Genomic DNA, 23,506 nt, shown 5'->3' on the forward strand with positions numbered 1-23,506 from the left:
CGTTTTGTCTTCTTTCAAAATACTTGATTAATATATGCATGGTCCTAAAGCATAAGAACAATTATCTTCCATTCCCTGATGTTCTTCTGAGGGAAGGCTGTCTTCCTAAGTCTTTAATCTGATTAAGTAGTTTCTGTGAAGTGTGGGTGCTGTACCGCTTTAATATTTTACTTTTGACTGAGGAAGGGATTGGACATATTAAAGATACAGAAACTACAGTGATGTTTGAGACATTAGCTTGATTTAAAATATATATGTTATTTTAGTGCATGTGGATTTCTGAGGTCTATTTCTGATTTTTGTTATCCTCTGGTAGGAGACTTTTTAAACCAACAGAGTCCTGTGAATAATGATAATAAAGTAATTGCTACACTGGCCTAGAAATTGGTCAGGCTGTAACTGTGGTGCTTTGTACCATTCAGAGCTGTCTCCTGGGTGTGGGAATATAAATAGTAGCAGAAGTTTTTGTGTGGGATAGAAGCGTATCACTTGCTCCCTTTTCTGTTCTTGTTTGGGCCTGTGTTTTTTTAAACATTCTGACTGCACCTGCACTGGCTCCTTTTCCTGTAATTGGTCCCCACCACTCCCCTTCCGTTATTAGCAGTTGGTGGGCACGCTGCTTTGGGAAATGGCTTTACTTGCTGTGCCTGAGGGAGGAAGGACAGATACCATGAGCTGGAATTTGATTGCTGTTTGGAACCAAACCAGTGCAAAGCTTCTTTTCACAGTAAGGTCATATTCTACTCCCAGTGATTAACATAGATTCTGAGTTGTGTTTTGTCTATAAAGTGCAAGTACTGTTGCTAACAGCAGTAAAAGAACAGTGGGACAGTGAAGCAGCTGAGTGGGAGAGGGAGGGAATGTGTAAACACGCCAAGGGCTATATGGAAAGACAGTTTCTACTAAGAGAACGGATGAATATAACAGGGGTCAAGACTGATGTGAATAGAAAAAAATAATTCAGGGAAGAACTGTGCAACTCAGAGCATTTTTTATTTAAAAAACAAAGCTGCAAACACATGACATAAAACAGTTGTTTTCTCAAAACCAGCATAGCTTCTGGAGTGATACATGCACCTGAATTTTTAATATGTTCTAGGGTAATAACTACAAGTAAGATTTGTCTTCTGTTTCTAAATGACATTTTCAAAGTGTCAAGGAATTTTGTGGTTGGTGGTGGTTGTTGTTTTCATTAAACATGAAACATGAGTTCACAAAAAAGATTTCCAGATACGTTTAATCTTTCATCCAAAAGTGTTGGTTGTCTGGAGTGCTGGAGTCAGTTTTTATTAGTTTTTAAGAACAAGTTACAAAATAAAAATTACTTTGGTGTTTTCCATTCTGTCTGCATGGTTTTGATTATTCCAGACTGTTGGTAATATTACATGTTTTTTAGTTGTTTGGGGGGGGGGGGATAGTTATTATTATTTTTTAAAGGTACACTTTGAAAAAGGAAAAAAAAAAGACACATTAGAATTGTGAAGAGCCACAGGAGAAATTTAAAGCCTACTAAGGGTTTCCTTTGATAGATGTTGCAAGAATCTTCCACTTGACTGATTGGATATTTGCCTTGCAGGGTTTATTTTCATCTTTGTTATCTATGAAGTATGAGGAGTATTTCCTTACTGTTACGTGTTATTTTTAATAAAGTTTTCCTGTAGTAAATACTGATGAGCAAGTAAGCTACATTTGGATCATTTCAGTGTCTGAAATGCCTTCAGAGGTGAAGGGTCTCCTGTAGTATTGACCTGAATCAGAAATTCCATTCTGTATATTGTATTTATAAAAGCATCTTAGTTTTAAAGACTTGTGTTTTGGATTTTGTGTCTGCTTTTTTTGCCCAGCTCCTTCATCAAAATACACTTTCACAGCAACAGTTGAAAAGAGCAATCGATACATAATAAGAACCTTTTGAAAACGAGCTGTGTATGTAGCCTCTTATAAGAAGTAACTGCAATTTAAAACTCACAGGAGTTTCCCAGCTATATGGAGTGTAGGTGACAAAATTTTCATGGTAACAGGATTTCTCTGGTACTGCTTCATGTATATTTAATTGATGTGAAAATTTTTCTGTTCAACTGAGAAACGCTTAAAAGCCCTCAAAGGTGGATAGTTGGAGCCTGAGCAAAGGTGAGCAGAAGGGCTGAAGATGCAGAACAAAGCTCTTAACAGCCTGCAGAAGAACTGTACTTTCTTCAGATTAGATATTTTTGCTTTCATCAGAGTCAAGAGCTCCATGGTGTTCCATGATTGCCTAAGCAGTAAACATGACTAGATTCCTATTTGACAAAAAATCCTTTTATCATTATGTGTTGTTTTGTGTGTTGACCTGATAAAAGTCCAACTTACGCAGTGTGAGGTTTGCTATTGAACTTAAAGGTCAAAAGTATTTCTGTTTAGATTGTTTTTGTTTAAAATTTCTTTGCGTTGTTGAGAAACTCATTAGAAACACTGCGAGAAACAGTCTCTGTGTATTATTTTGGGGTTGGATCATGTTCTCACAAAATTAGAGAAATGGCAGCTACTAAAACTGCTTAGCCATAGACCAAGCACTTCAGATTTTCCAGATCTGCTGTGAGTTTTTTAGCTTCTGGGTTGCTGGTGGATGAGAGGCTGGACATGACCTCGCAGTGTGGGCTTGCAGCCCAAAACCCCAGTTCTGTCCTGGGCTGCATCAAAAGCAGTGTGGCAAGCAGGGCAAGGGGGATGACCTGTTGAGTGAATCCACAGGAGGCCACAAAGATGATCAGAGGGCTGGGGCACTTCTCCTGTGAAGACAGGCTGAGAGAATTGGGATTGTTCAGCCCTGAGCGGAGGAGGCTCCAGGGAGACCATACAGCACCTTCCTGTACTTAAAGGGGACCTACAGGAAAGCTGGAGAGGGACTTTTTACAAGGCCATGGACTGACAGGACAAGGCGGAATGGCTTTAAGCTGAAAACGGGTATATTTAGACTAAAATTCACTTGAGCTGGTGAGGCACTGGAGCAGACTGCCCAGAGAAGTTGTGACTGCCCTGTCCCTAGAGGAGTTCACTGCCGGGCTGGAGCTCTGAGCAACCTGGTCTAGTGAAAGGTGTCCCTGCCCATGGCAGGAGGGTTGGAACTCGATAATGTTTAAGGTCCCTAAAAACCCACACTGTTCTATGATTCTATGTTAAGTCGATTTTGAGGAGAGTTGGGCCTCTTAAAACCACCTGTTTTATTACCCACAAGTGAAGTTGCAGCATTGAGAGTAAAATAGAGGTAATGTGCCATATTTTCTTAATCTCCGCTTCTGACTGTGTGAGGCAGAGATCAGTGAGCTGAAAGGCCATTAGCAACCCCTTTCGTCTGTGCTGTGGTGTGCATGTGTTCATGTGCAGATATTAACTTTTAATTCCTAAACTACATGGATCTAAAATTCAGAAAAATAAATCTCTTAACATTTTGTCTGCTATGTGCTTGTATTACACTTTCTGCTTCTAGGATCTATGTTTAATTTGTCAATCTGCCTTGCCGTTGTACATTTTCAACAGGCAAATTGAGTTGAATATGCAGAAATTGGCCACACTAAAAACTAATGCAAATATTAGCTGCTGTCGTGGTCTCTCTGATGGTAGAATTATATTTGTCACTGTCACCCTCTAACAGTAAATCACTAGGAGCAAGAATTTAAACTCCCTGTTTGTAAAACTTCTCATTGATATTATATATATCCAATGCCCCTTCACTATCACATATACTTGTGATATATGTTAAAGATGAATGAACATGGTACTTCTGAGTGCCTCTCTTACCCTTGCTGTGTTGTAATGGATAGTTTGAAAATTCAAATCATTAAACTCAGGTGCTTCTGTGTGACCGAATTAAGTACTGGCAATGTCATGAATGAAACCATTCCTCAATGGGTATCAGTTGTTTGACTGAGCTGCAGATAGATATGATGGTCCTTTTTTATACTTTTCTGAACTTAAATACATCAATAATGCTAGTCATATTATTGCAGTTTATGGACAGTGGTTTCTAGATAAAATGTGGGTTTGTGATAAATATACTGGTTTTAAAATAGGCCATTAGATTCACCGAAGATGATGCTGGTGCTATTGAGAGTTAGGTACTTGATGTATAAGCAAAAGGAATTTTTGAAGAAAGAAATAAAATTACATCTGGAGCTGAGATAATGAAGACAGTAATTAAACCAGGCCTACTGAGCAAAGACTGGCTGTTGGATTACAGAATATTTTAAATGCAAATAATGGAGTTTATACTTAAAGGAGATACCTGAAGTGGCAGCTTTTTTAGAGGGCAACTGAAGCAGCAGAATGAAGGGTTTGGCCACAAATGAGGTTTGAATTCAGACAAGATACAACAGTTAAATAAACCATCACTTTTGATAGAAATTAGGAGTCTTTTATGTGTAAAGTGGCTCACAAAAATTAACCAAGCATGGAGTAAAAATTCTCGTAGAGCTTTTTCTTTCTTTTTTTATCACTGTTTTAAGTGAATTACCTGCTTTCATTTTAATCAGTGTCTGGGTGGGGAAACTCTCAGAGGGACCACTCACTCATTTAGCAGAAATCTTGAGTGCCTCAGAAGTTACTGCCTTTTTCAGCTTTAATTCTAATATTTCATAAGAGAGCAAAACATTTGCACTGTGGTAGGCATGTTTTACTTTGTGCTAAAATAGAGGAGTATCCCATCAGTTTTTGTGTTACAGCTAGTGAGTCAACCTGTGTGTTTAAAATGTCAAAGACTGTCAGTCTTTGATTTCTTATGCAAGGTAAGCCTGTGCCCTTTCTACACCTTTTTTCCTTCCCCCTGCCCAAAAGGTACTTGATTTGTTAACATTTCAGCACTGGACATAGTGCAGTGTGGTCCAAATAGCTTGGCCTGGAGCAATAGCGTAGTACAGATGTTGAAGAACAATACCATTACGTAGTTCTATCTTAAGCCTTGCTGTTTAGTCTTGAATCCTGTTTTAGGTGTTGCCTTGTCATGAATTCTGGAGAACCTCATTACCTTTCTCTTCCCGTTTTACTGAGAAAATGGTACTTCATTTACTAATAGGTTATAGGCTATTAGGTGTTGATTCAGAAGGCTATTGAACATGCCTCAGGAAAGATGTAAATAAAGTGAAATGGACGATTTTTAAAGTACAGTGATATTGACTGCATCTTCAGTTTTCAGTAAGTTTGCTGGGAGTAACATTTGGGAAATGTTACACATGTATAACAAAGGAAAGTCCAATTGAAGGAATTTAGAAAGGACTAAATGATTTATTAATTAATTCAAACGTGGGCTATGGAAATAATTTTACAGGTGCTGTAAAAATATATAATAGGGCAAGATTTGCAGAAACTGTTTAACTTCAGTAGGTAAAAATTAGAAAATTACATGGTTTACAGAAGATACTCTAGAGGTAGAAATGGGAATGAAGCTTTACTTGGGAGCAAAATTAGCTCAGTTGCTTATTTGAGCTTACTGCAGCTTTATTTGAAACCTGTAGTTAAATCTTGTCTTTCAGCCAGACAGATAAACTGTAAGACTAGCTTTTCTTTGAGGTTAGGAAAATAATACTGGGGATACGTTACATTTTTTCTGAATTAATCTTTTTTGAACATAGTCCTTCATGAAACTATGGAGTAGAATGGATAAACTACTAATGTCATTAGAATAGGCCTGTATTAAATGTGGATGGTTATTGTGGCATGTGCCATTGCCACTCCTAAATAATTCTTTTTTTAGATGTCTGTCAGGTCTAGTGTCTTCTTTCTCATTTTCCTTGTTTTCTTTTGTCCTATTCATTGAGAGTCATGTTTTAAAAAAGACCAAACACATACACCACAACAAAACCCAAAAGCGGGTGTGAGCCTCTTCCAGTGCTGTAGCTGGTTGATGGAATGTAGGAGAGCTGTATTCTGCTTCACTTGTTGAAAAGTTAGGGGATCTTTATTAAAATTTGAGATCAGACCAACAGCAAAATTTAACTGATAAATATTTGCCTTATTCCTGTTACTGACTCTTGTTCCCCTTACTTGCTGCCTTTTTGATTCTTTTTCTTTTGAAGACACTAGTTCCCTGTGTTCCCAGGAACTGCCTGAAAAAATAGCATGTGAAGGAATATGTTTGGCTTAAGAACGCTGGGAGATTTTTGAACCAAGTTTTGTTGTTCTTTAACCACTCTTCTCATTGGTATTTTTTATCTCATCCATCCCCTGTAAGGTTATTATGGAAAAAGGAGTCTCTTTTGGTAGGAGCTGGAGATTTTGCTGATGAGCATCAGCATATATTGCACAGAAGAGAACCATTTGCCAGCACTGAGTCGTTGTACCAAGTACAATTGCTTCCTTGAGGAAGGCAAAGAGAGCAAAGGAGGTAACACGACTTGAAGTTAAATCCATCAGTAAGTGGCCTCGTTTCTGTGCCTCCAGCTATTGTCTCTTGAAGAGCCATGCTCCATCTTTGTGGGAAGCAGGCTTTTGTTTGGGAATGAGAATTTGTCTCCTAATGGTTTAGGATCCTGAGACCTGCTGTAGCTCAGGGAGAATGCCAAGGAATGATGCCTTTATGGTAGATCTGAAGCTTCTTAGGTGCGATTCATCTGTCCAGCCATAGGTGTCTTGTGCCACTCGAGGTGCCTTGCAGTATCCACAGTAGCCACGCGGAGCGAACAGGCGTGACACAAGACCCACCAGAGATCTGTGGCCTTCTGGAATGTCAGCTGGCTGCCAGACAGGATGCCCAGGACTCTAAACTGGTTTTAGATGAATGTGCTTAGGCAAATGAATCCTATCCTTTGTGTCTGGACAAACAGATTTGGGCTGGATGGAATGCCTGATGTGTATGGGATAAAGTTCTCACTAGATGATGTGGGGCATTGGCTTGAAGTATGGATTAGAAGAATCAACTAATTTGATGCATGTGTAGTGCTTGCGGCTTCATTTTCATGCTTGGACAGAAATTGTTGTAGGCCGCACCAGTTCATCTGGAATTGAGGTAATGATCCCGTCCCAGATGTTCCAAGTAATTGATGCAGTCTATGTAAGTCCCTGAAGGGAGACAGGCAGTCAGTGTCTTGGTAGGCACAGAATGGGGGAGTGCCTTGTAAAATGTAAAGAGTTCATCTACTTGGGGTTTTTTTTGCTTAGGCAGGATTTTGCAGTCGTCCTCATAAATATTTTGTGGTATAAAGGAGGAAGTGTTAACAGTAGTTAAAAAACACTTAGTATTTGTTAGCAAAGCTTATCATTATCAGTTATTGAAGCAAAATTGATACAAATGTTTTGAACTTAAGTCAGTTTAAAAGCAGTTTTATTAAGTATGTAAATATTAAATGTACTGTGTTTTCTGGTCTGACTATGTTCATCTACAGTAAAATACTGCAGGTTGGTATTTACAAACCTAGTTGTGTTAGATATGTAAGAAGTTGCTACTCAAAACAGTATCAAGATTTGCCTTTATTGCCAGCTTTAGTTAAGTATTGCTGCAGGGGATGCAGGTTTTTCACCCTTAGGGTGTCACTTGGGGATCTGCTTTAAGTCAGTTAACTTCTGATTTCCTGCTGCTGAGTAGCACAAGTAGAATATAAATCTTGTACTTAACTGCTGTGTAGGTGATACTATGTTTCATTTTTCTGTTATTGACTATGACTTACAGTTAGATACCAGAATGTCACATGTATCTTCAAACCAGCTAAGGTAGAGGCTTCAGTTGCAGTAACAATAACTGTATTCGAATTTAATCATCTTTGGAAAAAAAATACTTTTTCTCTCTGGATATGAAAAGCTTTAGATTTCTCTCTAGATTCTCCTTGTCACTGGATACATCTGTAATTACCTTTACTGCTCTGTAGGCAAATCACAGTAAACAGATTGTTTTGAAGTTTAAAATATTGGGAGTACTAGAATGTTCTTTGAATATCAAGTTTCATTATAAATTTTTATGCTTTGATCTCTCTGAATACTTCAGAAAACATGCACTACGTGTTTGTGATCTGGCCCCCAAGAGTAATGCTACAAGGCAGGAAGATAGCACATATTTTGTTTATTTTTAGTTCAAATGGCATCGTTTGTTTCTTAAGAATTCTAGTATTTAATCCGCTGTGATAGTTCAAGTTTTGGTCTGTCTGCCTGGATTTCATCTTCAAAAAACTTCGGTAAATCATAAGTTCTGAAAGTGTGGTAGACTTTGGGTTCTGATGTGTCCTGCAGGTTGGTTTGGAAGGGTCTTTAACTGGAAAGATTTCTTAGACAACTCTTTAAATGTTTCATAGAAATGCACAGCAGTTCATTGGTAGCAGTTGACTTGCTGCATTGTACCTGCAGAACATGCTCTATGGTGCAGGTCTCTGCCCTGCATTAGAAGAGAAAACTTCTAGTGCTCACATGTTGAATCTTGAGTGCCTAGCTTTCTGAAGATAAAAACAACCTTTTCTTGAATTTTTTTCTTCCCCTGTTTTGAAGTTGTTCATCTGGAAGAGAACTTGTACTAGAGTTGAGAGCATTTGTTGCTCATTGGGTTTCTTCAGGGGCTTTTGGCAGTACTAGATTCCAGCCTCTTCTCTGTATGGTGTGCTTACCTCCAAAACTCCTTATCCACTATGGTTTAAAATAGTACCTATCAAGTACAATAACAGTGTTGTGAGATTTAACTGAGGCTCAGTGTCTTTATTGTGTTTTTCCTTTAAGATGGTCTGGGTGTTGCTAGCAATTCATATGACTTCTTGTTTTTAGTACCTTGGAGCTTTGGTTTAAAACACTCTTTAGATAATGCTTTCTTAGCTGTCAAGTGTATTTGCGTATGTAAAATCTGATACTCTGAAAGTGTTAAAATTACCTAGAATGAAAATTATCCAGCCATTTCAGAGTTTGCATCCATCAGATAGATGGCTTTGTTTTGAAATACCAATTCCATTTAGGCTTTTATTACTTTTGTTGTAGAAATACATTTTGTTTGTAGACTGCATAAAACTAACATTAGAGGCACAGTTTGATACTGAAATTCAGCCATCCCCGTGCTCTGGGTGTCGGCTGTCAGGAGCTCCATCCCTGGTCCTTTGGCCACCCAAAGGCACATAGTAAAGCCAGATTGAGCAGAACTGCTCCTTGATTATGCCCTGGGGAGCAGCAGTTACAACTCGAGCTGGGCTTCTCCATGCTGAAGTACATGGAAATGCTTTTGCAGGAGCTACAAATAAGTGGATCATTGCAGATGAGTGAGAGCACATGGAAGGCACATTGTAGGGGAGGCAAATATAATGCTCTGTTTTCATGAAGTGCTATAAATACAGACTTCAGGTTTCAGATCTTCACAGTGTGAAGCATATTTCTGAAAATGGAAAGTCCCTAAAGATCACTTGGAATTTTGATGTTAAATCCTAGGGAAATAAATGTGTAAAGGCCTAAAAGGGTCAGGAAAACCTCTGGTTTCTTTAAAAGACCGAATGAAATTTTCCTGCTTATGTTTATGTAAAACACAAATCCAGAACAAAAGAGGCTCAGCTGCATTATTATCACTTTAGCCTTAATAGAATTAAAACAGATCCTTTTCAGCCATTAATTTTACATGCTTATGGTACTGTGCTGTTATTTTGGAACACTTCAAGTAACTGTACCTCAGTTTTTAATTTATTTTAACATAAACCATGAAAAGTCTGGTTAAGAACACCCATGTATCAGTGCTTACAATCAGTTCTGTGTACCTCAAGAGAAAAAGGCATTTATTTTAAAAAGATAGGTTTCATGTGGACTGAAAAACTGTGTAAAACTATTTCATGGTGTAGATTTTTAATTCAGTGTTAACAATGTTTTAAATGTTTGAAAAAATATTCTTTAACTAGACAAAGTAATTTGACAGTTTTACCAAGAACATTATTTAATATATCCTCTAATATGCACAATGTGTCAGTAGGTCGAAACATTTGCCTTTGCATTTTTTTCTGAAATTCTATTTGCACATTTGCGGGTTGAGCAATAACTTGTACAGTTCTCTGTCTTTAATACTCCTTCATGTTGAATTGTTGGGTAAAAATAAAATTAATTTATCTGAGTCACTGGTTCCCAAAGTACACAGTTGTTTGGGGTTGTTTAGGTTTTTCTTGGTTAGGAGATTTTGCATAAATGAGCAAATGCTCACTTTCTGTTTTTAAGATTGTATTGCAAATAACTTTATTGTTTCAAAGGCTTATGCAATATTTGCATATCAGTGCTGCATTGTAGAGCTGTTGGGTAGTAGCATGAAAGTCTTGCCTGTTTCTTCATCAGATTTGCGAGTGCAGCAACAAAACCTTTTTTATTTGAAAAGCGTGTTTTCCCTTTTAGTCTGTTTTCATGATTCCATACTCACGTGTCAGTGTTGATCTGTTCATGCTGTTCAAAAATGTGCAAGATATTTCTAATGCTATTCTAAAATTACCTGTAATGTTGCAGGTATCCTAGATATTAACCCTTGCCATTTAGCCTTCTGTTACAGTGTTTAGATCGTTTCACTTAATCTGGCCTTTGTATTGGTGGCCTTCCTTGCTCGAAATCTTGATGTCTGGTTCTATTTAAGATACTGAGAGTAAAAGCATCAGGAATCAAAATGTATTCTGGCTCAGCCCGTATGCTGAGCGGGAGTGCTGTTTCCATGGCAGCACACAGGCCAGTGAGGGGGAAGGCTGATGCCTTTTCCTCTGATTCGGAGAGTTTACAGATCCAAACAATTACTCTTGGCAAGATTCTCTTAAAAATCAGTGTTTATAGGAGAGGAGGAAATAATATTATTGAAAAATTTTAATATGCATCTGTATTTTTCTTGTGATGGTTTGTTTCTTTGATCATGGAGATTCATTGGTGCAAAACAGCTTTTGGCAAATGCTAGAAAAATGTACTTACTATAGCAGCAGTGATCTTGGACACCTTAAATGCAGGGTGTTCTGACTCTGACGTTTGATGGTGCTGCAAACGCTGCTGGACAAAACCTTGCTTATACCCTTTAGTGCAAGCTTCTTTCCTCTGGGAGGCTACATTGTTAAATATAGTTGACATTTCACTGGGAGCAAGTTCTGAGTAAGCGAAGGGTGAACAGTTAACCATTCCAGAGATGATGAAGCTTTGCAATTAATTTTTTTTTTTTTTTTTTTTTTTTTACAAATGGCAGGTTTTAGTGCAGGTAATATGCTAAATTGGTCTTTCATTACTGTAGTGCAGCTGTGTCAGCCTCGCCCATTTTATTTATTATAGGAACCATAGTCTGGTATGTTTTCTGTGCTCAAGCTTATAGATAAATCCTTCTTCCCTAAGTGGGTGGAGAAAACATTATGTTCTCCTGTTGGAACATGCTGGGGTTCTTCTAAGGCACAATATTTTGAATTGAGACTATTTAGTCACTAGAGATGAATTTCTTTCATGATTAAAAATACACAAACCTGAAATTACAGGAAAGAGGAGTGCAAGCCCTGGAATATTGTCTGCCTGTCTAATTTTCTTAACGAAGGATTGGAATAGTGGCAAATACTGTGTGTGGGAATGAATTTATTTGCATGGAGAATTTTCACCTTTTCCTCTGGCGTTGGCTCCCAGAAGATGATGTCACCTTGCAGCTCATTGGTTGTGCAGCACCTAGTGCAGGGAAGGGAGAGAAAGATGCCGGCACAAATCTCAGTGGTGGTGGATCTAGGGTGTTTGCGAGCAGATTTTGATGGAATCTTTGATTAGTATCAAGAATTTACTGCATGTGGCCATGTGAGGTGCTGGGTCCGTCCTAGGGTGAGGGGATTGAAGAGCTATCAGAGGAATGAGGCGACTGATCTGCAAGAGGATCTGTGATTGTAAGTTGAAAAATCTGGGTGGAAGGAAGGAGACAGGGAGTGCTAGTTAGACACATTGTGGGAGGATGTGTAGCAGAAAATGCATGCATGAGTGAAAGAAGGAAAAGGAGAAGCATTTTTCTTCGGTAGACTGGAATGATAAAAATTGTATTAAGGGCTTTCCTTTTGGGAAAATATTAAGAAATTATTAAAAAATTCAGTCTGTGCAGAGATATTTTTCCTTTGTGGGAATGGATGTGATGTGTAGGATTCATTTTTATGCTCAGTTTTACTGTGTTTAATTATGAAGGTAAAATAATATTTTATAAAAACTTGAGATGCAGAAAATGCTGTTTATCTCCCGTTGTCATTTTACTCCTAGGTCAGAGACAGGACAAAGTGATAAATACTTGGTTTTATGTATGCATTTTGTGAATTTCTGTGAAATGTGAAGCAAAATAGTTGATTAGGAAATGAAAATACACCCGTTCTAATGGCTGTATTTTTATTTAATATATCTTTTTCTAGACAAAAGCTTTGATGATGAAGAGTCAGTGGATGGAAATAGGCCATCATCAGCTGCTTCAGCCTTCAAGGTACCGGCACCTAAAAAGCCAGGAAATCCTTCAAACAGTGCAAGAAAGCCAGGATCAGCTGGTGGGCCTAAGGTTGGAGGTAATGTAAAGCTATTCAGATTCTAATCAGTGTTCCCAGAAACCTTGCCAGAGCAGGCACAAAACAGAGAACTTTGGAAGGTGATGTTTAATTCATGACTGCAGTATTTTTGCAGAGCTGAGAACAGTAAGGGACCCTGTTTTATGTAATTATTCATCTGTAAAGGTGTGTGCATGTCTGTCTTTGTGAGTGTACACTGAGCTTATAAAGGTCTTTCATATTATAAATAAAATTAACATCTGGAGATAGCATTTATGTTGGTAAAATGAATATATATGTATAGAGAGGTCTCTCTGCTGGAATCCACAGTGCACTTATTGTATATATAAATATCCTGTGAAATTCTGTAGTAGGTCTGTGTAGATGAAATTTTACTGAAGGTCTGCACTGTTTCACATGCTAGAAAGGATTAGCCATCACCCAGAGCCCTCAACAGAGGTGTATATTACATCTGGATGACTTTAGTTATTATTCCTTTAACTGTCAGTATTATGAAATTGGTTGTGAAAGATAAAAAATGAGGGGCAAAACCCTCGCCAGGATTTTTTTGCATGGTATAACTTCAAAGCAGCATAATGAGGAGTGCTTAGTAATTATGATCTTAGAACAGGGAAATCCGCATTTTTTTAGGGCGGGGGTAGTCTAACAAAAGCACCTGTTTATTGCTAAAGAAGTGGCTGCTTTTTTGATGGTTCATTTACACATTCAGAAAAAATATATAATTCTGTGGAAATACACCATACATCAGGTACAAGGTTTTTATGAATAAGTGGTTCTTTTAGTAAGGGGTTTTTGTAAGAGTAAATGATTTTTTCATGTTCCTATTCATGTAATATTCCCATTTGTGATCTGCAAAGCAAGTATAAAATTTGGAAGAAGATACACATGGCAAACAAGCTGGCTTAAATATTTGCACATTGCTAAGATATAGTTAATGTTGTGACAATTTATTTGTTTTCAGTTGTGATCTTAAGAATTCCTAATAAATTGAAAAGATTTCCATAGGGCTGGATCAACACTGTCATAGTGTAACTGAGAATTGATAGCAATACATATCAGAATAGTATCAGAAGATACCACCTAAAAGACTCCATAAAGGAAATTCTTGTTAATATTTATTGTTGTTGTTATTATTGCACATAGTAAATATTATAAATAAGTAAATATAAATAACTAATTATAATATAATCTCTTTTAACCTGAAGCATGGTGGTTTTTGCATGCAAAACTAACATACATAGTACCAGCACTGAATGCTTAGTATTCCTATTTATTTCAGTATGGGCTTTTAATAATAATATAATATTTTATTAAATATAGATGGTTTTAATGTAATTTTTTTTTACATGTAGGCCACTTTGCATCCTCTGCAGTAAAAACATGGAGATACAAGAGCAGGTGAAGGGAGATAAGAACAGAATAACCACTCAACTGATTTTTCAGTTTATCTAAACATTCAGTAGTAAAGGAGATTAAACACAAGAAAATTATTACATTGTTTTTTCTCCTTTTCTTATATTGCCAACTTTAAAAAAAATTAAAATTAGGCGTGACAAAACCAGAGTACTTTGGTTATTCCTTGCTTTATACCATCTGCTTTCAACTCTGGAAAATATTGGGGCGTGTTTACATACCCATCTCTTTCCCTTCTTTTTTTATTCTGTAGGATGTCTGGAGCCAGAATTTTGAAAATTTAGGTTTAAATATTTATATAATATTTACAAACCTTGCATCTCCTAGCCTAATCAAGAACATTAGTGTAGATGCCAAATTTATTTCTTAAGCAATAAAGTCATAGTCTATTCCAGAAGTGAGGAGTTTCCTGTAATAATCTTCATATGAACAATGACACTAGGTCAGACAAGAGGTCTGGGCAGTCCACTGTCCCATCTGACAGTGGTCAGAAATGGTTGCTAGAGACATGTACATGAGCAGGACAAGTGTCTAGAGGCATCCTGTCATTGAAGGATAAAATGCTGGGTTTAGAAAGCTTTATTCCACAGAGAACCATGGTCTTCAAAGAGTCCAGTTAGAGCATCCTATTCTGCTTATCTAGAGACTTCATTGATCTTTATGACTACAGCAAAATCTTGATGCTCTTTCACATCCAGTTTCTGTAGGATCTACTTTGCAGGTGCCTAAAGGACACCTGAGATTTTTCTCCCTCAAATTTGCCTCAAAATTGCCATCTCTGTGGAGTAAATTTATAGTTCTGGAAGTGTAGTAAGGCTCTGCTGTATCCTACAGTCCCAAATCCTTGTGCTCACCACTGCGTTCCAAGTCAGTAGTCAGTGGGCGTGCCATTTCTCGCCTTTTCCTCATAAGCACTGGATGGGTATTTCGGGCTTTCACTGCTCACCTCGTGCTTCTGCCACCTGTTGGTCCTGCTTGTCCCTTTTCTCTGACTCTCAAATATCCATGAATCCATATTCAGAAGTAGTAGTTCAGCCTTGGAGGATGAACTAGCAGCAGCTCCTTTAAGTGTGGTGCTTTTTATTTCCCTTTCACAAAAATCTCCAAAGTCATGTAAGTGACCTGCAGTTGAAGCAAGTCTTTCACTGCAGTTTCTTCTCTTCAGACTTCTTTGACCAGGCAGAATTTAGTGCAGATAGAAGTTGTGTTGAGCATAGGCTGAGGTTACTGCAAGTTCCATTCATTTAAACTGCCTTTTATATCCCAGAGATCCTTTACATAGGATGTTGCTTGACAGAGGTATTTTCCTATGAGTTGCAGGTGACAAAGTACAGCTTTTTCCTGGGTCCAGGAAGGATTTGAGGCTACTCGGTCTTGAGGCTAAGAAAATTGAACTCCTTAGCCATGCTGCTGGCTTTCTTATCTGCTGACACCTGCTGAATTATACCTCAGATGCCTGTATGCTTGACTTTCCATTATATACATCTTGGAGATGCTTTTTATTGAAGAAATGGGCAATTCCACCACTGCCTGGATATTCTGGTCAAGTGAAAGGACCCATCTGATATTCAAAAAAAGAATTTTTCACTGTTCTGGGCATTTTCCTTTTAATGTAGGAAGTGTACTTTGGTGGCACTGGCAGTGCGACATCATTGTCCAGGAAGGCAAGTGAAACAGGTATTTATATGAGCAATCGCAGTGTCCTACTCAGCCTGGAATTCTCTCACCTTGTGCTGGGAATGACTGTGCCAGACATTTTCGTATTGGCAGTAGGGATGGGAAGGCTTGTAGAGCTTGTGGATTTGCTAACAGGCGTGATCAAGCCAGCTAAAGACAGCTTGCCAGAAAAGTACCGGATCAGGCAGCCACAGTGGTTTACTGCCTTGGGAGTAAAGAATCCAGCAGGCTGTTTCTCCTCTGCTTGGAGATGTTCAGAAGTTGAGCTTCTTGCTGGTGGTGAATGAGAAGTGATACATCTTCCACTTAATGAGGCAATGCTTTGTTTGGCATATTTCTTATTCCATGGTCAATACACCTCCCCAAGTTAGACCTCTGCCAAGAAGCACACAGCTGATCTACATAGTTCTGATAATATGCTCTCAGCTCTTCATTCAAGTGGCAGAGCCTCTGGAAATGCCTCTTTGCTCTAAAGCCTTCTTTAGAGCACTCTGTGTTCTGCCCTTGCAGAAATGGATACCTGGGGGCTTTTTCTTGGCAGCGTGGCAGAAGCAGCTTTTTAATTGTGAGGGACACCATAATTTACAGTAGAAAAGGACTTGAGTATGTCAGCCAAATGAGCTATATTCCTGTCCCTGTGCTGTTCAAGATCTCTTATAGGTCTTTGGCAAGTTCTCTTGCAAATGTGAGAGCCCTGTTCCAAGTCTTCTAGGGATTTGCCTGCTTGTATACCATTTGGAAGCTTTATGTAATCTAGGTGTTAGTAGGAAACCTCAGGCTGCCTCAACAAGACGTCTGGCATCCTCTCTTTTCCCAAAATGTCAATTTAGGTCAGTAGCCTTTAAAATAGATTAAATGTAGAAATGGTGATTCCTCAAAAGAGCCATGTGGCCTTTGGAAGAAATGCTTACTGATGAAACCTAATCATGACAGAAGTTCGTGTTAACTTTCCATTGTATTTTTAATGAGAAACTCTGTGGGGCTGGAGCATTAATCTTAGTGTTGTAATTCGAAACAAGGTAGACTTCATACTTTTTGCAGTGTTTTCAGCAGGAAGATAATGCATGGTGTATTTTAATCTATAGTTCATTGGCTTTTTAAAATCTTTAGTACATTGGCGGGCTGGCGTTATTATGTACTGCTTATTGTTTCACACTGACAACATTGTTACACTTTTTGAAACAACCTCTCTGTAGAAATCAAGTAACTGAACCAGGTGAAGAGTTTGGCAAAAGAAGGCTGTGAGGACTATAGTAACACCATACATGAAGGAACTGTAGGAAGCTGTCCCCAACTTCAGGACATTTTCAGTTATGTTTTTGTATCTGTTATTACGCCTTTTTCCCCTTCTCAATAACAGACATACAGCTCTTTGTTGAAAAGTATTGAAATGGTGCTTATTTGCTTTTTTTTGGGCTCAATTTCCTAGCAGAAGACATTTTACAGCCTTTAGAGGCTTTAGTAGGAAAAAATTTAACTGGAAAGGCTCTGCATAAAACAAATGTGAGACTGAAAGGTGAAATCTCAGCCAGCTGGAGTTAACCTCATTAAAACTACATGCTGTAGTTAAGAAATATTCGTGTTAAAAGGGCTTCAATAAATGTGAAACTGTAAATACACATTGTTAGTGAATGGACTTGAAACAAGATACTCATGCTCACTGTATCGATTGTCTCTAGATTCAAGAGAGTTCTGTGTTCACTTTAGAAAAAAAAAAGGATTCATAATAATGCCCAAAAGGGTTTTTTTTAAATTCTGAATTCTGCAGAAAATAAGAGAATGTTTTCTCTATTATTTTTATTAGCCCTCATTAAGTGATTTCCAAAGTGCTGTATTTGTTGCGTAAAATAAACTAGGATTTTTTTGTTTTCCTTGTTCTACATTGGGCTCTTGTATGACATGAAACTGTTCTGAGGTAATACTAGTCAGCAGAGCACCCCCAACATTCTGTGGCACTTTGTTTTATTTTTGATTTCCAGGTTGTAGTGAAATTCAAGGATTTTTCTTCAACATCCCAACTAAAAAGTCTTTTCTGTTGATCTGAGCAGCCTTTGAGATTAGCCTTGGGTATGAGAGTCTGAATCAGAGAATTTGCTACAGAATGCTTGTTTGCTTCCTTCTCCCCACAGTTAATGTCAATTAACTTCCATCCCAAGAGATCCTTGCCCATGGAATTGCTGGGTTGCCATCCTGTAGTCATGAACTGCAGCTATTTTAATCTAATCCAGAGTTCAGGGAAGTAGGAGGACATTCAACTGTCCGTGTCCTCTGAGAGTTATTGGATTTTGTTGTTGTTATTCCCCTGAATGGCACTTGAGGTTAAGGTTCCCTTGCATACGATCAGTGCTCTGTTTTCCTTGACCATTTTAAGTGCAATAAATGTGCAATCACTGGCATTTCCATTCCTGTAGCAAATACCTTCCTTTGCAGCTCTCTTCAGCAGGGGGATTGAAAAATCCACCTTAATGAAGGATCTGAATGAAAACAAACATGATAAATTATGTGTGTATATATATGTATACACACCTATACAGATACCTTCAGAAAATATGTATATGTGTCCATAACACTGTTCATTAGTCTCTCTGTTTTCTGTGTCCTCCAGGTGATAGTTCATACTACCCTATTTTTCACTTAATTTCTAGAAGTTTCAATTAGATTGTACAATTCATTATATTGGTATAAGCATGATACTGTATAGACAGTCTTCTCTCAAAAGGCTCATAGTTTAGAAGTCAGCTTATAAATGGATAAAATAGGGAGAGAGTAACAGTGGAGCACAAATGAAGAGGTCTGGAGATAAAAGCACACCACAATACGTAGCCTAGCCTGCTTGTGACATCTCTGCCTGGGGTTCTAGTCCCAGACATCTTACTGGCAATTGTGGTTGTACCAGACAGTGATGAGAATAAGGAAGACAACCCAGCCCTTGTTTAGCTGCTGACAATGAGTACTGATTTTTTCGAGCAGTAGGAAGGGGAAGCAATTTGGTTATATTTTCATGTGGGTTAATCTAGAAGGAAAAAGAGGAAGGAGGGAGGAGGAAGATGGACTGAAATCAGCTGACTCTGCCACTTGGAGTTCTTATGGACTGTGACTGTGTTGAAGAGTAAGCAAAGATGACCATTCCAAAGTGTTCCTGCATTGCGGCTTTGCGGAGTAGCAGGTGTGATTCCTCTTCGTAGGGTGGTGTGTTCGTGTGTGGGAGAAGAGTCTAAAAATCTGTTTCATCTCTTTTGACAGTTGTGTATATGCTTTCACACAGAGAAGCAGGGAATGCAAATTATTTCTGTAATATAAGTATTTGCAGCTATGTTGGAAATGTCTTTTGGAACATATAAATTAAATGTTCTTTAAAAGATAAGAGAAAAAAAACCACATTAAACTCAAGTTACTTTGACCTTCTGTCTTGCCCTAGTGAACTTTTAGAAGTAAAAGATAAACATGTGCTTTCTAGGACATGTAAAAATGGTAATTGTGTAGTTTGTGATGACAGGTGATGTGAAATGTTGTTAATAAAGTATCTGTTTAAATTGTTCCAGAATGGGCACTGACAACCGTAGTGAAAATTCTCTATTACTGAAACTATTACATCACACTATCTCAAATCATTCTGTTTTGACATCAGAATTACAGATGATACAAATCAATTGTTTGTGTTCCTGGTTGTTCTCAGTAATTTCTGTGATGTAAATTAATTAGTGCAATTTTCCCCATTCAAGTGTAAAACTAGGAACAAATTAAAGTAAAATATAAATAGGTTATTAGGAAGTTACCTTAGAAACCCAAAATAATACTAATGCTATCATGTTCATCAAAATAGCATAACTTCAAAACTCACCTGTTGAAACTGGACAAATGGGCCAGAGTCTCAAATGTATGTCCTTTTAATTATTTATGAAAACTGAGTGCCAAGAGAGAAAAGAAATACACGAGTGCTTTGAAAGATTACCATGGGAGCATGAACATTGTGCATGAGTTGAAAGATGACTGCATGAGCTTCCAGTTGAGTAGAAACCAATGTTAATCAATTTGAGATAAGCCTAAAAAGTCAGGCATCTGTATTCTTGCTGCTCATGGAACTGCTTGTATTCCTTCACATCCAGGGTTTGGTCTTACCTAATGTATGCTGTCCAAACCTTGTACTAAGTTAATTACACTGTTAATTTCTTTGTTTTATAATTTTTGTATTTACTTGTGCTTGGTAAATATTTATTAATTGAATATCTGTGAAGAGGTAGTATTATTAATCTTTTATACTTGTGAAACGGTGTACAAAGGAATTGAGGTTAAACTTGTTGAAACTATGCATTCAGTGTTAAGGATCAGCTTCAAACATTACTGACTAACTTTCTTGGAGCATGTAATATTCAATACATAATTCCAAAGGAATTTGCATGCTCAAGAGCAGCTTCAGGTTTTACAGTGTGTATGCTGGTGCCGTCATCTTCAGTCCACATAAGAATTATTTTGTGCTTGCTCTTAGTACAGGAGTCCTGTATTTGTACCTGACTAACATGTCACACCTCAAGGCTTGAGATGTGCTATCCTGATAGTTGAAACCCTGGCACCACTTTCTTCCTTGTAAGCACAGCTCACTCCTAATTTCTGCTTGTCCCTCCTGCTGCTGTTCTTTCGTGGGGTGTATAATTGTATGGCGGGATCTGCTTAGCATCTCAGTCCTCAGAGACAGCACACCGGGTGGAAACTTCTGTTCATGAGCATGTCTGTGGCATGTAGGAGGAATGTTTTAATGGAACAGGCGCAGTACAGGTGGGCTCTCTTAGGAAGTTCTCTAACCACATCTGCCAAGTTTCTAACATAGGCAGGTAAAGTAAGGAATACAAGGTATCGTAAAGGTACTTTAAGATATTATGCTGTTTTGTTCAGTTTATGCTGCTGTTTCAGCTTGAATGACTTTCTGGGTGCCTCTGGGACGATGACTTTTGGCATTGGAGGAAGTGGGGTGAACACTTCAGGTCAGAATGAATGTCAGTCACTGGGGCTGAACATGACAGAATTCATCTGTCAGTTTCCTTAAAGTGGGCTTTCTGGTGAATGCTTTTCTACTCTGCTTAGTCACTTGAATTGTTTTCTAAGCTGGTTAAAAAAGCCAGGAAGGCTTTGCCAGTCCAGATTCTGGGAAAAAAAATAAAAGGCTCATTTGGGTTTAGTATTGTATCTGATGGTTTAAAAACACATTTCTGAAATTTATTTCAGAAACTCTGGTGGCTTGTGTTGGGACAACTGAACAACTACTGATACTAATTGTCTGCCTGGGTGTCTTTGTCAAAGGCAGTTCAGCTTAAGTCAATGGCATTTTAGGCTAGATTACTGCATCATCAACTGCAGTGGCCCATGAGACTGGTACAGGTTCCTTTTGCTGTTCCTCTCCCTCTCCTGTTCCCCTATATGCAAGTAAAAACTACCATCAGACAAATGTGTTGAGCAACCCAATAAGGTAATCTCCCAATGAACTTTTATTTGTGAGGTTTCTCTGGTAGACAAGGTGTGTGCTTGCAAAAGTTTGTAGTAACAGAGAGCTTTTGGAGGATGGGGAGTTACTTGTTTGCAGGTGCAATTGTTTTCTTCAGGAAATGGACACAAGGCAGCTGAAATTCAGTTGATGAAAACTTTTATCTAAGCCAGGATCTCTGCAGCTCTTCATGGTTTGGTCTTCCCCAAAATTTTATTGGCAGAGGTGTGGCAATTAGCAGCATGATCTGTTTCTTAACTTGTATAGCAAAGCCAGTAAGTGATGCTAACAATAAAAGTTACTTAAATTAGCATAATTTAATATAAGTCTAATTATATCCATCCTGTAGAATTTACCAGTGTAACTATGTGAAAGTATGTGGCTTGTTTAAAAAAAATCTTGTCTAATGTTGATCAAAGTGTTTTTTACTGGAGCAACTGCTGCTTCTTTGTTGCTCTCAAATGTTTTCCTAACTTAAACAGGCAAGCTGAAGGCATCTATACTAAGTGACTCTCAATCACCCAATGATGAAAGAACACCTTTGTGCTTCATACAGATACTTGAGACTGAAGAATATTTATTTGCTTCTTTCAGGGGAGGTGTTTATTCAAGTTTGTCAGTTGAAGTCCACAGATCAGTTTTTCAAACATCGAAATAAGAACATTTAGAATGTTAGAATCTGTTAATATATCAAGATCTCTATGCACAGTATATCAAGTAGCTTTAGATAGCTCGGTAGTTTAAAATGCCAGGGGAATTTTCAAAACTTCTCAATCTCCAGCCAATTTTCCGAACATTTGGTTCCTGTTTTACAGAAGGAGACTTATGTAAAGTGCGTATGAAAAGATGCTGTTCTAGACTATTTTAGTAATTTTATGATACCTGGAAAGATAAAGAGACTCCTTACTGAGCTACTGAGATTGAAATGAGTCTATATAGGAGGGCATTATCAGAGTCATTGTCTTAAAAGTCACCTGTGCCATCTCAGAGGTGGTAATTCAGATTGTGAAGTGCTGGAAATTTCCTTCCCTGGCCCCTGACAGATACCACTTTAAAAGTAAGTAATAAGGCCTGGCCCAAGGATAAACAAGTAGATTTTGCAAAGACTGAGGGCTACAGAAAATTCAGGAAAAATGCCAGTTACAGAGACTAACAGACAGCAGAATGTACATTCAAGGAAAGAATTAGATATGACCTTTGCAACATCTGCCCACTAGGGCTGGGAACAGAATGCGGTTATTATTGCAAGTACCATGCTGAAGAAACAATTAGGTTTTGTGTCTTCATCAGTGGTAGGGTTGTTGTGATCTATTATTTATAGCTTGTGTGTGTACATTTGCTTGTTTGTTTTTGTTTGGTATCAGCACTGTCCTTAGATCCAGTGTCTTGTGATAGAGGTTGTCCATTTCACTATGTAGCTTTTGCAGTTGTCCTTCCTTGAGTTCATTTTATTTATGTATTGCTCTATTCCCCTCAGCCTATACTTAGACTTTCAGCAGCTGTACTTTCTAAGCTGCCTGGGCTGATTTCCTTCCCTGTCTTCTCTAACTCATTTGTATCCTGAGTCAGCCACTGGACTGTGCTGCCTTGGTGTTTGTATGGCCCAGAGTGAGGCAGACTAGGGAACTTGCTCACTGAAACTATTCATCTTGGCCAGTTTATTTTATTCTCGGTTTAGCCCCTCCCTGTTGTGACTTAGTGCTCAGCTGTACCAGTGCTAGAATGAGAGAGGTCAGTAGGAGTGAGTGGGAGTTGCCAGTTAACCTATTACATGAAAAGCTGAGTAAGTACTTGAGCTTATCCTGTCCATTTATCCCACGCAGAGCTGAAGCTGTTGTCTGTTCCTGATTTACAGCTGATTGTTTATTAACCCACAAAGCCAAAAGGGTAACAGTAGTTTTTTCTTTGAGAATGATCTGTATCTTTTGCTTCGGTCTCTGATAGATAAGAAATGAAGCTTTTGAATTAGCTGAGACAAAGATGTAGTTTTTTGTTGTCCTTCAGAAAAAATAATTGTAATCCTCCTCATTTTACTGCATGCACTTAGAGATTTCTGAGGGATAAAAGACATCTGAGAAAGAGTATCCCTTCCAAAGTTTACTAATGTTAAATTGTGATGCATGTTGTATCAGAAAGTAGTTAAAATTTTTTAGGGAAACATTTTGAGAAAAGACTTTAGGAACAAAAAGTGAAACAAAGTTGTAGAGTTTTTGTTACTCCTGAGTTTCTGTACCAGCTCTGAAATTCCCTTTTTTCACAGGGAAATTTTTTGTTGTGAAATTTCTGTCAAAAGACCTATAAAAGTAGAAAAAAATGAATTTGACTAGTGCTTTGATATGCCTGCTACCAAATACAAATCAAGCAAATTTTTGTACTTTAAGGCCAGCACTTGTGTACTTTATTAACAGTTAGGCATGCTTTGAATAAACGGTTCTCTGTTTCAAAACAGAAATACAAGTCCAAAATCACGTTCAACATCTTTATTTTCCCATATAGT

At 38.0% G+C, this 23,506-nt stretch overlaps 1 protein-coding gene across 4 annotated transcripts in view; it reads left to right on the forward strand.

Moving 5' to 3' along the window:
* The window catches only part of CLASP2 (cytoplasmic linker associated protein 2), a 150,934-nt gene that overhangs the window by 45,503 nt on the left and 81,925 nt on the right, over nucleotides 1–23,506 (forward strand). For all 4 annotated transcript variants that reach the window (XM_082297500.1, XM_082297502.1, XM_082297501.1 and 1 more), the window contains exon 8: nucleotides 12,297–12,443. In XM_082297500.1, the coding sequence (XP_082153626.1) occupies nucleotides 12,297–12,443 (147 nt within the window). The remainder of the gene's footprint in view (nucleotides 1–12,296; nucleotides 12,444–23,506) is intronic.

This window comes from Coloeus monedula, assembly GCF_965178545.1.
Source record: "Coloeus monedula genome assembly, chromosome: 1".
In the NCBI taxonomy this organism is placed as follows: domain Eukaryota; kingdom Metazoa; phylum Chordata; class Aves; order Passeriformes; family Corvidae; genus Coloeus; species Coloeus monedula.